This window comes from Theropithecus gelada, chromosome 10 (genome assembly GCF_003255815.1).
Source record: "Theropithecus gelada isolate Dixy chromosome 10, Tgel_1.0, whole genome shotgun sequence".
Classification (NCBI taxonomy): Eukaryota; Metazoa; Chordata; class Mammalia; order Primates; family Cercopithecidae; genus Theropithecus; species Theropithecus gelada.
The window spans coordinates 348646-360800 of NC_037678.1; the positions used below are offsets into that span (position 1 = coordinate 348646).

At 51.1% G+C, this 12155-nt stretch overlaps 1 protein-coding gene and 1 long non-coding RNA gene across 14 annotated transcripts in view; both read right to left on the reverse strand.

The window, feature by feature from the left end:
• The window catches only part of PPP6R2 (protein phosphatase 6 regulatory subunit 2), a 70442-nt gene that overhangs the window by 38161 nt on the left and 20126 nt on the right, over positions 1-12155 (reverse strand). For all 13 annotated transcript variants that reach the window (XM_025398550.1, XM_025398552.1, XM_025398551.1 and 10 more), the window contains one exon: positions 9998-10240. In XM_025398550.1, coding sequence (XP_025254335.1) covers positions 9998-10224 — 227 coding nt within the window. In that variant the 5' untranslated portion in view covers positions 10225-10240. The remainder of the gene's footprint in view (positions 1-9997; positions 10241-12155) is intronic.
• On the reverse strand, positions 1807-2732 carry LOC112632685. Its single transcript, XR_003121431.1, has 2 exons — positions 2187-2732; positions 1807-1873 (listed from the first exon to the last, which is right to left on the reverse strand). It is a non-coding gene; the product is annotated as an uncharacterized LOC112632685 (long non-coding RNA).

Here is a 12155-nt window from a genome sequence, read left to right on the forward strand (position 1 = left end):
GTGGGAGACCAGCCTGGGCAACATGGTGAAACCCTGTCTCTCCAAAAAAAGAAAAAGAAAAGAAAGGAAAAATTAGCCAGGCGAGGCAGCGCGTGCCTGTGGTCCCAGCTACAGGGGAGACTGAGGTGGCAGGATGGCTTGAGCCCGGGAGGCAGAGTTTGCAGTGAGCTAAGAACACACCACTGCACTCCAGCCTGGGTGGCAGAGTAAGACCCTGACTTAAAAAAAAAAAACAAAACCAATGCCAGGTGCGGTGGTTCACACCTGTAATCCCAGCACTTTGAGAGGCCGAGGCAGGTGGATCACCTGAGGTCAGGAGATCGACACCATCCTGGCCAACATGGTGAAACCCCATCTCTACTAAAAATACAAAAATTAGCCAGGTGTGGTGGTGCACGCCTGTAGTCCCAGCTACTTGGGAGGCTGAGGCAGGAGAATCACTTGAACCTGGGAGGAGGAGGTTGTAGTGAGATGAGATGGTGCCACTGTACTCCAGTCTGGGTGACAGAGCAAGACTGTTTCCAAATAAAAAAATAAAAAAATAACGTGCAGGTGACAGTGCCTGCCCATGCCTGTCGCACAGCAAGTGTGTGCTCAAGGTCAGCTGCTATGACCTTCCTTCTCTTGCCAACATGTGGCTGGTGCCAGGTGCAGAGGCAGCCTTAGCACTGGACCTAAGCCAAGGTGGTCGCTGTGACTGGCTAGAGGGGTTTGGGTTTGAGAGACTCTATAGGAAACAGCTGGCCAGGCCTGGCGGCCGACCAAGTGTGGAAGGGGAAGAAACGCAATGACCTCGGCTGGCTGCGGGGTGGGTGTTCCTCATCAGCCCAGACAAGAAAGTGCCACTTTTAGAGCTCTGAAGAACAGCGTCTGTAAGGGCAGGTGGAACGTAGAGGGTCAAAGAGTGGCCCAGCAGGCGTGGGTTGGGGAGACAGGACCTGGTTGGGGCCTGATGGAGTAGGGCATCAGGGCACAGGGGCGCTGCAGGCTGGATGTGTGGGCAGATAGGGGGCCTGAGAGGTGGGCGCAGGGGGGCTGGGGCAGGCCTGGGCTCATCCCCTCACTAGCCGACCTTTCTGGCCTTTAGTTTCCTTGTCTGTTAATTAAGGCAGGCAGTACCCACCTTGTGGGATGTCATAGGGGCTGGCCAACAAGTACCTGGCACAGTGGACAACACACGGCCCCTCAGGGCAGAAGGACCAGAGAGCAGGAGAGGAGGGCCGGGCTGGCAGCCTCAAAGGCCACAGCGAGGCCCCAGGTCTACCAGATCTCTAACACTAAGACCGGTGTGCTGGGCAGGGGGAATAAGTCACATCCCATGGGGTGAGGAGGAAGATCAAAAGTGAGGAAGCAGAGAAACGTCCAAATCATTCCTTGAAGAAGTATCTCAATACTATAGGGAACAAATTGATTTTTTTTTTTTTTTTTTGAGATGGAGTCTTGCTCTGTTACCAAGGCTGGAGTGCAATGGTGCTATCTCAGCTCACTGCAACCTCTGCCTCCCGGGTTCACGTCCTGTCTCAGCCTCCTGCATAGCTGGGATTACAGACAGGCACTACCATGCTCGGCTAACTTTTGTATTTTTGGTAGAGACGGGGTTTCACCATGTTGGTCAGGCTGGTCTCGAACTCCTAACTTCAAGTGATCTGCCTGCCTCGGCCTCCCGAAGTGCTGGGATTACAGGCGTGAGCCACCCAGCCCAGCTCCAAACTCATCTTGTCTACACACGGACAAACGTATGCACACATGGCACAAACCAAGCTAGAAGACGCTGATTCTCTAGATGGAGGGACTAAGATTTTCTCCTTTTTTCCTTTATCAACATTTTACAATTATTCTTCAAATAACAGGTGCTGCTCTAGTAGTTTAAAAACTTACACAAGGGGCCGGGCGCGGTGGCTCAAGCCTGTAATCCCAGCACTTTGGGAGGCCGAGACGGGTGGATCACGAGGTCAGGAGATCGAGACCATCCTGGCTAACACGGTGAAACCCCATCTCTACTAAAAATACAAAAACTTAGCCGGGCGTGGCGGCGGGCGCCTGTAGTCCCAGCTACTCGGGAGGCTGAGGCAGGAGAATGGCGTGAACCCGGGAGGCGGAGCTTGCAGCGAGCTGAGATCCGGCCACTGCACTCCAGCCTGGGTGACAGAGCGAGACTCCGTCTCAAAAAAAAAAAAAAAAAAAACTTACACAAGGTACAGAAATTCCACAGCATATGGAGCACACAGGCTTGTTGATATTCCCTCTGAAACTCCATCTCAAACAACACGAAGAATTAAAAAGACAAGAAAAGAGAGGCAGAAACGACAAACCAGGCCCGGAGGCCCGAACCAGCCGGCCACGTGAAGACGGCCTTGGCACAGGGAAGGCTGAGCTTCAGGAGCCCACAGAAGGGGCACCAACTAGAGATGAGAATTCAGGCCACAGAACTCCAGAGAGGCCTGGACATTGATTTGGCGGTCAGCAAGGGCAGGGTGGGCTGAAAACTCACAGGCCAGGGCAGTGGGACATGTCCCTCCCTTATGGCCTCCTGGGATCGGTGGGCCAGGGACGACAGGCACAGCCGCAGGGTGATCAGACACCATCCAGAAATAGGGGACTTGGAAAAAAAAAAAAACAACACTGGGGTGCCCCCAACCCTCTCCCCAACTCAGCTCCTGATACTAACAGGTCCATGCCCCACAGTGGGGAGCTAGGATTCTTTTCTGGGAAAAATAATGAGACAAAGAGAAAAGTCAACTAGTGGCCTCTAAGTTTGTGGTGAGTAAGCCCCAGGCAGATCCCAAACTCTGTGCAGGATTTAGGGCCCCACTCAGGAAAGCAGCACGGTGCTGACCAAGCAGAAACCAAGGCAGAGGAGAGCGAGTGACAAGGAGGAGAGTGAGTGTAGAGAACAGAAGACGAGGCACGCAGAGGACAGCGAGTGTAGAGAACAGAAGGAAACTCTTTTAAACTATAACGTTCTCAGAGATGACACACTGAGACTGTGTATACATGAATAAGAACTGGAAGCTTTTATTAAAATATCTGAGAATAAGAAACAGCTCTTAGAAATTAAAAATATGGGCCAATCGCGGTGGCTCACGCCTGTAATCCCAGCACTTTGGGAGGCCGAGGCGGGCGGATCACGAGGTCAGGAGATCGAGACCATCCTGGCTAACACGGTGAAACCCCGTCTCTACTAAAAAATACAAAAAACTAGCCGGGCGAGGTGGCGGGCGTCTGTAGTCACAGCTACTCGGGAGGCTGAGGCAGGAGAATGGTGTAAACCCGGGAGGCGGAGCTTGCAGTGAGCTGAGATCCGGCCACTGCACTCCAGCCCGGGCGACAGAGCGAGACTCCGTCTCAAAAAAAAAAAACAAAAACAAAAGCAAAAATTAGCTGGGTGTGGTGGCAGGCGCCTGTCGTCCCAGCTACTTGGGAGGCTGAGGCAGGAGAATGGCATGAACCCGGGAGGCGGAGCTTGCAGTGAGCCGAGATTGTGCCACTGCACTCCAGCCTGGGCAAGAGAGTGAGACACTCTATCTCAGGAAAAAAAAAAAAAAAGATTAAAAAATATGACAGATGTTAAGCATGGTGGCGAGTGCCTGTGGTTCCAACTGCTTGGGAGGCTGAGATGGGAGGATCACCTGAGCCCAGGAGTTTGAGTCCAGACTGGGCAACGTAGCAAGACCTCATGTCTAAAACACAAACACAAAATAATGGTAGAACTTTGAAAAGTCAATAAAAGGACGAGAACTTAAAAGATGAAGAAATCTCTCAGATGTAGGCCAAAAAGGCAAAGTACAAAACATTAAAAGCAAAAATAAGGAAAGCATTAATTTGAGTGATCTAACACCTGATTAGAAGTCCCAGAAAGAGAAAAGAGGGAAAATATCAAAGAAATAATATGAGAAATTTCCCTCAGCTAACGTCATAAATGTACAGACTAAAACGGTTCAGGGAGCCCAGCACGACACATGAAGGAAATGGATATCCACTGTGGACCTCAGTGTGAATATGCACATATTGTCTACTGCTGAGCTGATTTGTTTACTTGGGGTATATCTGCTTACTTATAAAACTCTTCCCTTAGAGTTAGTTTTTCTCATTGCTCTGTTGGCTTGATTTTGTACTTATCTATTACTAAATTCTCCCAAGCTCTGACTTTCATGAAACTCTCTTGGCTCAATGATGCTGTTCTGGGATCCTCGGTCCTGACTCAGAGAATAATTCCACATTATTGGGAAATTCAGGAATAACAGGTCTTAGAAAATAACCTAAATGCCCTCAGAGAGGAGAAAACAGGTGACACACGTGAGCTGGGAGCTTGTTACATCAGACTTGTGAGACTAGAGGACAACACAGAGGCTCCCGAAGCCCAGGGGGTGATGCCCAGTCTGAACTTCTAATCAGAGGGTCTCAAACACGCAGGCTCGATGACCTAAACATCACTGCCCACGAACTCCGTCTCAGGAAGCTGTTTTAACAGAGTACAATTTACCACAGGAAGTCAACCAAAGAAAAGGAAGAAGCCATCACAGGAGGTGGGCAGTGGATGTGGAGGGGATGGACAGTTGGACAGTGGATGTGGAGGGGATGGACAGTGGCCCATGAACTGCTACGGTGAAGTTCCCTTCCTCCCAGTGTTTCCTTTAGTGGAGATGCCGTCTTTCTTTCAGTTCTGCCGAGTGCAGCAAGTCTCTCTGGGGTGGGGGTGCTTCCTGGGGGCCTGTTGTTACCCACTGCTGCTTCCCACTGGGTGAGCAGTTCTAATTCTGCAATCAGGAATCAGGAAGCCCACAGCTCAGAGTTACAAATGACACTGCTTTATGAGTAATGAAAGCGACAGCTTGGTGTCTCTTACTGGCTCTTCTGTCTTATTTCTCAAATAATCCAGATCTCGGACAAGAGCTCACGAAGAGACCAGGAGCACCCACAGGCTCTAGGGCTGACCATGTGACTGCTGCTACCTCCAGCCCCGGGGTGGCACCCTCTGCTGTGGCCTGGGCAGGCAGCACTCTGACTCTGGAAGGTGACCAGCCGTCTTACGGCCACAGTGGTTTTTCAGCCAAGGGCTGCTTCATAGAGGTAGGGGAGCTGCACGTCAGGCCTCAGAAGAGGCAGCATGTGGGCCTCACCTGCCTGGAGCAGTCCCTGGCTTTAATTAACCAGGGTCAGTGGCTGCTACCTGATCCCAAACCACTCAAACCAAGTACAGCTTCTCTTGAGCATGGACAGCTCAGGCAAATTATCCACTTTCAAGGAGAGTCCTCCCATAATTCAGCCTGTGGTCATGGAGGTGTCCTGCCAGGTCTGCAGAACCCTGACCTCCAAGGCTAACAGGTTGCGGGAGGAGGTGTTTAACCTGGCAGTGCCACCGAGGCAGGGATAGCAGAGTCTCAGAAGCACAGGCGCTGCTACATTCTTGGAATGTAGCCACATCCATTTGTTTACTATTTTCTGTAGCTGGTTTCATGCTACAACTTGAGTCCTTCCAACAGAGACCTTACGGCCTGCAAAGCCTAAAGTATTTACTCTCTGACTTTTCACAGATACAGACTGCCGAATCCTGGTCTACACGCATACTTATATCTTCTCCATCTTTGTTTATTTTTTAGAGAGATGATAGTCCCGCTGTGTCACGCAGGCTGGAGTGCACTTACTCTTCACAGGCATGATCACAGCACACACGAGTCCCCAGACTCCTGGATCTCAACTCCCACCTCAGCCTCCCAAGCAGCTGGGACCACAAGCATGTGTCACCACGCCTGGATCTTCCCCATCACTGAAAAATAATCTTGACCTTTCTTCTTCCTTCAGCTACCACTCACTCCATCCATCCATCCATCTGTCCTATTCCATTTCTTAAAAAAGGTGTTTTTTGTTTCATTTTTTTTACAATGCTAGTCATGTGACGCAGACAGACTGGAGAAGGAAGAAAGAAATCTTAACCGGTTGTGACCAATTAGGTGTAAATACTGCTGCACTTGGACTAGCCTCAAAAAAAGTGTCTTCTGTAATCCTAGCACTATCCTAGCACTTTGGGAGACTGAAGCAGGCAGACTGCCTGAGCTCAAGAGTTCAAGACCAGCCTGGCCAACATGGTAACCCCGTCTCTTCTAAAAATACAAAAAATTACCCAGGCACGGTGATGTGCACCTGTCGTCCCAGCTACTCAGGAGGCTGAGGCAGGAGAACTGCTTGAACCAGGAGGCGGAGGTTGCAGTGAGCCAAGATTGCACCACTGCACTCCAGCATGGTTGACAGAAAGAGACTGTTCCCGGAAAAAAAAGCCTTAATATGTTTCCAAAAAAAAATTTTTTTTTTAATAAAAATAGAGATGGGGGCCGGGTGCAGTGGCTCACGCCTGTAATCTCAGCGCTTTGGGAGGCTGAGGCAGGTGGATCACCTGAGGTCGGGAATTCGAGACCAGTCTGGCCAAAATGGTGAAACCCCGTCTCTACTAAAAATACAAAAAATTAGCTGGGCATGGTGATGCGTGTCTGTAATCCCAGCTACTTGTGAGGCTGAGGCAGGAGAATCGCTTGAACCTGGGATGCAGAGGTTGCAGTGAGCCGAGATCGTGCCACCGCACTCCAGCCTGGACGGCAGAGTGAGACTCCGTCTCAAAAAAAAAAAAGAGATGGGGTCTCACTACATTGCCCAAGCTGGTCTTCAACTCCTGGGCTCAAGTGATCCTCCCACCTCAGCCTCCCAAAGTGCTGGGATTACCAGCGTGAGCCACCACATCTGACTTCAATGTTTTTTATACAAGTGATACGTGCATGTGCTTAGAAAACTCAAGACAGAAGACAGGGTTGATGACTCAGAGGAAAACTCAGAGAGCTGACAGGGCTGGTAAGGAAAGGCTCCCCCCTTCCCAAGTCACGCTCCTCAGAGGCAACGACTGGACTCTTTCAGCAGTTTTCTCCAATGTTAACCTCCATGTTTCTAAATAATACATACATACATTTCTTTTTCGTTCATCAATTTTAGACATTATGAATTAACTTCCTACAATGGAAGGCAAAGCTTTCCCACCATCCAACTTCCCTCTCCCTTTCCCTCCCTCCGAAGTTACAGGGTAATTTAAGGGATATCCTGCATGTACTGCCTACAGCTGAGCGGACTGCTCACTCGGGGCATCTCTGCCTACAGCTGAGCGGACTGTTCACTCAGGGCATCTCTGCCTACAGCTGAGCGGACTGCTCACTCGGGGCATCTCTGCCTACAGCTGAGCAGACTGCTCACTCGGGCATCTCTGCCTACAGCTGAGCGGACTGCTCACTCGGGCATCTCTGCTTACTTATGGACGTCTCCCCCAAGTTCACAGTCCTCTTGCTGTTTGCTCGGTTCTGCACTTACCTACTACTGATTTATCCCAAACTCTATGAGACTCTCCTGGCTCACTGCTGCTACTCTGGGATTCCTGTCCTGACCCAGAAGATGACTCCCCACTCTCCTCGCCCCATACCTGTCTCTCAGCTCTAATCTGTCACCAGACTGGGCCACATTTGGGAGTGGGAGGGATGGGGCTATCAACAGTGATGCTGACACAGCAGGTGTGACCGGCACACCAGAAGCCACAGCAGCTTCTGGTGTAGCCGCCCCACCCTAAGCCCTCGGTTCCTTACAGGCAAGGCCCTGCTCAGGCTAGAACTCTCCTCCCCATCCCAGCACTGCTCCCCTTACCTGAGAGGACCTGCCTGACTACCCTAAATGAAGTACTGACCACCCCCTGATACAAGGACACCCTGGCTCCCTATCCTGCTTTATTTTCCTTGTAAGACCATCAAAGAGTTTCTGTAAACGGCCAGGGAGGAATTATTTCCCATGGCCCCTGCTGCAGCTGCTCAATGCTACATGAGATGTGGATGAGTGTGGATGTGTCTAATAAGACTTTATTGGTGGACACTGACACATGAGTTTCATGTCGTTTTCATGTGTGTAATAAAATATTCTTCTTTTGATTTTTTTTTTGAGATGGAGTCTCGCTCTGTCACCCAGGCTGGAGTGCAGTGGCACGATCTCAGCTCACTGCAATCTCCACCTCCCGGGTTCAAGTCATTCTCCTGCTTCAGTCTTCCTGAGTAGCTGGGACTACAGGCATGCACCACTACACCTGGCTAATTTTTGTATTTTTAGTAGAGACGGGGTTTCACCATGTTGGCCAGGCTGCTTTCAAACTCCTGACCTGAGGTGATCCACCCCCGTTGGCCTACCAAAGTGCTGGGATTACAGGCGTGAGCCACCATGCCCGAGCTTCCTTTGATTTTTTTCCAACCATTTAAAAAGGTAAAGGTAAAACCAGCTGGACACAGTGGTTCACACCTATAATCTCCGCACTTTGGGAGGCCAAGGTGGGTGGATTGCTTGAGCCCAGGAGTTTGAAACCAGCCTGGGTAACATGGTGAAACCCCATCTCTACAAAAGAAATATAAAAATAAATTGGCCAGGCATGGTAGCATGCACCTGTAGTGCCAGCTACTTGGGAGGCTAAGGCGGGAGGATCACTTGGGACCGGGAGGCAGAGACTCCAGTGAGTTGAGATCATGCCGCTGCGCTCCAGCCCGGGCGATAGAGTGAGACCTTGTCTCAAAAGACTAAAATAAAAAAGAATATAAAACCATTCTTCACTCACGGGCCACAGAGAAACAGGACATGACCTGCAGGTTGAGGTTTGCTGACCTGAATGGATCTCCTACCACCTGAGGCGTCACCTGGGGACGCAGCGGGCCATGTGCTCCTCGCAGAGCTGCACTGTGAGAAGCTGGGAGGCTGGCTCCGCCCCGTCCTCCCTCTTGCCCCAGGCCCATCCTTGCTCACCCTTCTGTCCTGACTCAAGGCCCTGAAGCTCCAGCCATCTCGCCACACTGCCCACTTCCTCTGTGTCATCTCCTAGCATCCTGGCCAGGGCTGAATGGATGTTTCAGGGAAACCTTTGAGAACCGACAGTACCACGAATGACAATCATGTAAGTCCTTCAAGCTGAAGACCTAAAGTGAAGCATGTCCCAGGACTGTGGGTCAGACACCGCACATCTCTCCTGCCTGGCCGTTCTGTGGCCTGGAGCCAACCCTGCTGACAGTGCTGCCTCATGCTGCAATGCCACCCGCATCTCCAGCATGGGATCCGTCTTTTTTCCCCAACATATTGCCACTCAAAACACTCTGACATATACCAACCTAAAATTTACTTATAACTCAGAATGAGAAAATGCAGGCACAAGACAGCCAAAACTCTTTTTTTTTTTTGAGATGGAGTCTCGCTCTGTCGCCCAGGCTGCAGTGCAGTCACATGATCTCAGCTCACTGCAAGCTCCGCCTACTGGGTTCACGCCATCCTCCTGCCTCAGCCTCCTGAGTACAGTAGCCTCCAGGACTATGGGTGCCCGCCACCACGCCCAGCTAATGTTTTGTATTTTTAGTAGAGATGGGTTTCAGCGTATTAGCCAGGATGGTCTCGACCTCCTGACCTAGTGATCTGCCCGCTTTGGCCTCCCAAAGCGCTGAGATTACAGGTGTGAGCCACTGCGCCCAGCCTTTTTTTTTTTTTAAAGACAGGATCTCACTCTTGTCACCCAGGCTGGAGTGCAGTGGCACAATCATGGCTCACTGCAGACTCAACCTACCAAGTTCAAGTGATCCTCCTACCTCAGCCTCCCGAGTAGCTGGAACCATAGGTGTACGACGCCACATCCGGCTAATTCTTTAAAAAATTTTAATAGAGACAGGGTCTCACTATGTTGCCCAGGCTGGTCTCAAATTCCTGGGCTCAACTGATCCACCCACCTCAGCTTCCCAAAGTGCTGGGATTACAGGAGTGAGCCGCCGCCCCCGACCTGCAACCTCCTCAACATCACACCCCATGGGAGTGCCCTCCTCACTTCTCACACGAGGTGGATTTTTACGGCTTCTTCACCAGAAATCCCCAGCCCTGGCCATCCTCAGACACTGCCCGCGGCATCCCTGCAGTACTGCCTGGCGCACTGGCCCATCACAGCTTTGGTACATACTTGAAGCGGACCTTCTCCTCCATGTCCAGGGGCGGATCCTGTGTGATGAGGCTCACCAGCTCCTCCATGCACTGCTGCCTGCACAGGAAGTCCAGCAGCTTCTGGTTCTGAGCCTTACACTCCTGCAAGATGTCATCTTCATCCATTAACTCCTGCAGCGTCACATGCTCCTTGTCCAGCAGCTTGTCAACGTGGGACGTGGTGTTCAAGTCAAACTTCCAGAACATCGTGACGGCCGCGGAGCTGCAAGCGAGGGCAAAGGGGTCACTTCTCTCACCTCTGCAAATCCAGCTTCAGCAGCACTAGACCCAAGACCCAGAAGTCCACCCGCAGCATGAACACACACGATTCCCAGGGCTCAGGATGGTGATGCCCATCAGGAATGGTCTGGGCTCACAAAGTTCGCACAGACTTCCCAGCTGCTCGACAGCTCTGAGGCTGCACCCCAGCTCCAGGACCTGCCTCTCCAGGTTCTCCTCTGGGCTAAGCCCCTCCTTTGCCCTCACTCCCCACACTGTCCCCCATCCAAAAGCATGCTCAACACGCTCCTCAGGGTTCTTTCTTGCTCTGTAGTTCTGTTCGGCGAATGCACCCCGGTGTCTCTCCCACGTGTCAGGGATGCCTTCTGTCCTGAGTGAACACTGGACACCACCCCTCCAAAAGTCTCACATTTGTGAGCAAACTCAGCAAGTCAAAATCAAGACAGACGATGCTGCCCGACCCTGCGCTCACTCCTCTGCCACCCCCCAGCCACCGGCCCCTCCACTCATCGTCCCCATCTTGCTGAATCACACCCAGGGTTATCTCTGAAGCAGGCACCTCCTCACACGAACACCAACCGGGCACTAGGTCTTGCCACAGGCACCTGAGGAATCACCACTGATCCAGCCCCTCCTCTGCTTCCCAGACATCCTGGCTCTTGCTGTCTTTGTCTGGACAGACAGGGTTTGTCTGTCACTCTGTGGGTCAGACAATGTCACTAGGGTCTTACATGTCACTCTGTGGGTCAATGTCCCTAGGGTCTTACATGTCACTCTGTGGGTCAGACAATGTCACTAGGGTCTTACATGTCACTCTGTGGGTCAGACAATGTCCCTAGGGTCTTACATGTCACACTGTGGGTCAGACAACGTCCCTAGGGTCTTACATGTCACTCTGTGGGTCAGACAACGTCCCTAGGGTCTTACATGTCACTCTGTGGGTCAGACAACGTCTCTAGGGTCTTACATGTCACTCTGTGGGTCAGACAACATCCCTAGGGTCTTACATGTCACTCTGTGGGTCAGACAATGTCCCTAGGGTCTTACATGTCACTCTGTGGGCCAGGGCTGGTTAGCAATGAAGTTTTCACTATTCTGATAGAAAGTGAAAACATAAAGCCCACATCTTTAACAAAGTTAAAACTTTATGTGAGATTATAAATCTTTTCAATGTTACATGAAACATTATTTTTAAAATTATAAATAGTAGGTAGAATTTATCTTATCTAATATTTTTACTTAGAAAAATAAAAGGCTGGCCGGGCGCGGTGGCTCAAGCCTGTAATCCCAGCACTTTGGGAGGCCGAGGCAGGTGGATCACGAGGTCAGGAGATCGAGACTATCCTGGCTAACATGGTGAAACCCCGTCTCTACTAAAAATACAAAAAACTAGCCGGGCGTGGTGGCGGGCGCCTGTAGTGTCAGCTACTTGGGAGGCTGAGGTGGGAGAATGGCGTGAACCCGGGAGGCGGAGCTTGCAGTGAGCCGAGATCACGCCACTGCACTCCAGCCTGGGAGCACAGCGAGACTCCGTCTCAAAAAAAAAAAAAAAAAAAAAAAAAAGAAAAAGAAAAGGCTGACCACAGATGTAAATGCCCAGGTTTGTCTGTCTGTAAAGCCAGTGCTGCTCTAGGACCCCTGACATGGGAGCCTCCACCGTCCAGCCATACTCCCACAGCCTCTGGCTTTTGCTAATTCAAACTCACTTGATGTCTGCACATCTTCTCATCTCAGCTTCAAAACCTCTCCTGGTCCCAGATGCCCACTAGGCTACTTTCTACAGCATGCCACCAGGTCCTCTGGGCACCTCCTGGGTCTCCTGGACCCCATCTGCACTACAAGGACACTGCATTTTTCTTCCCATGCAAACTGCACTTTCCTACTTGTATCCTTCTGCA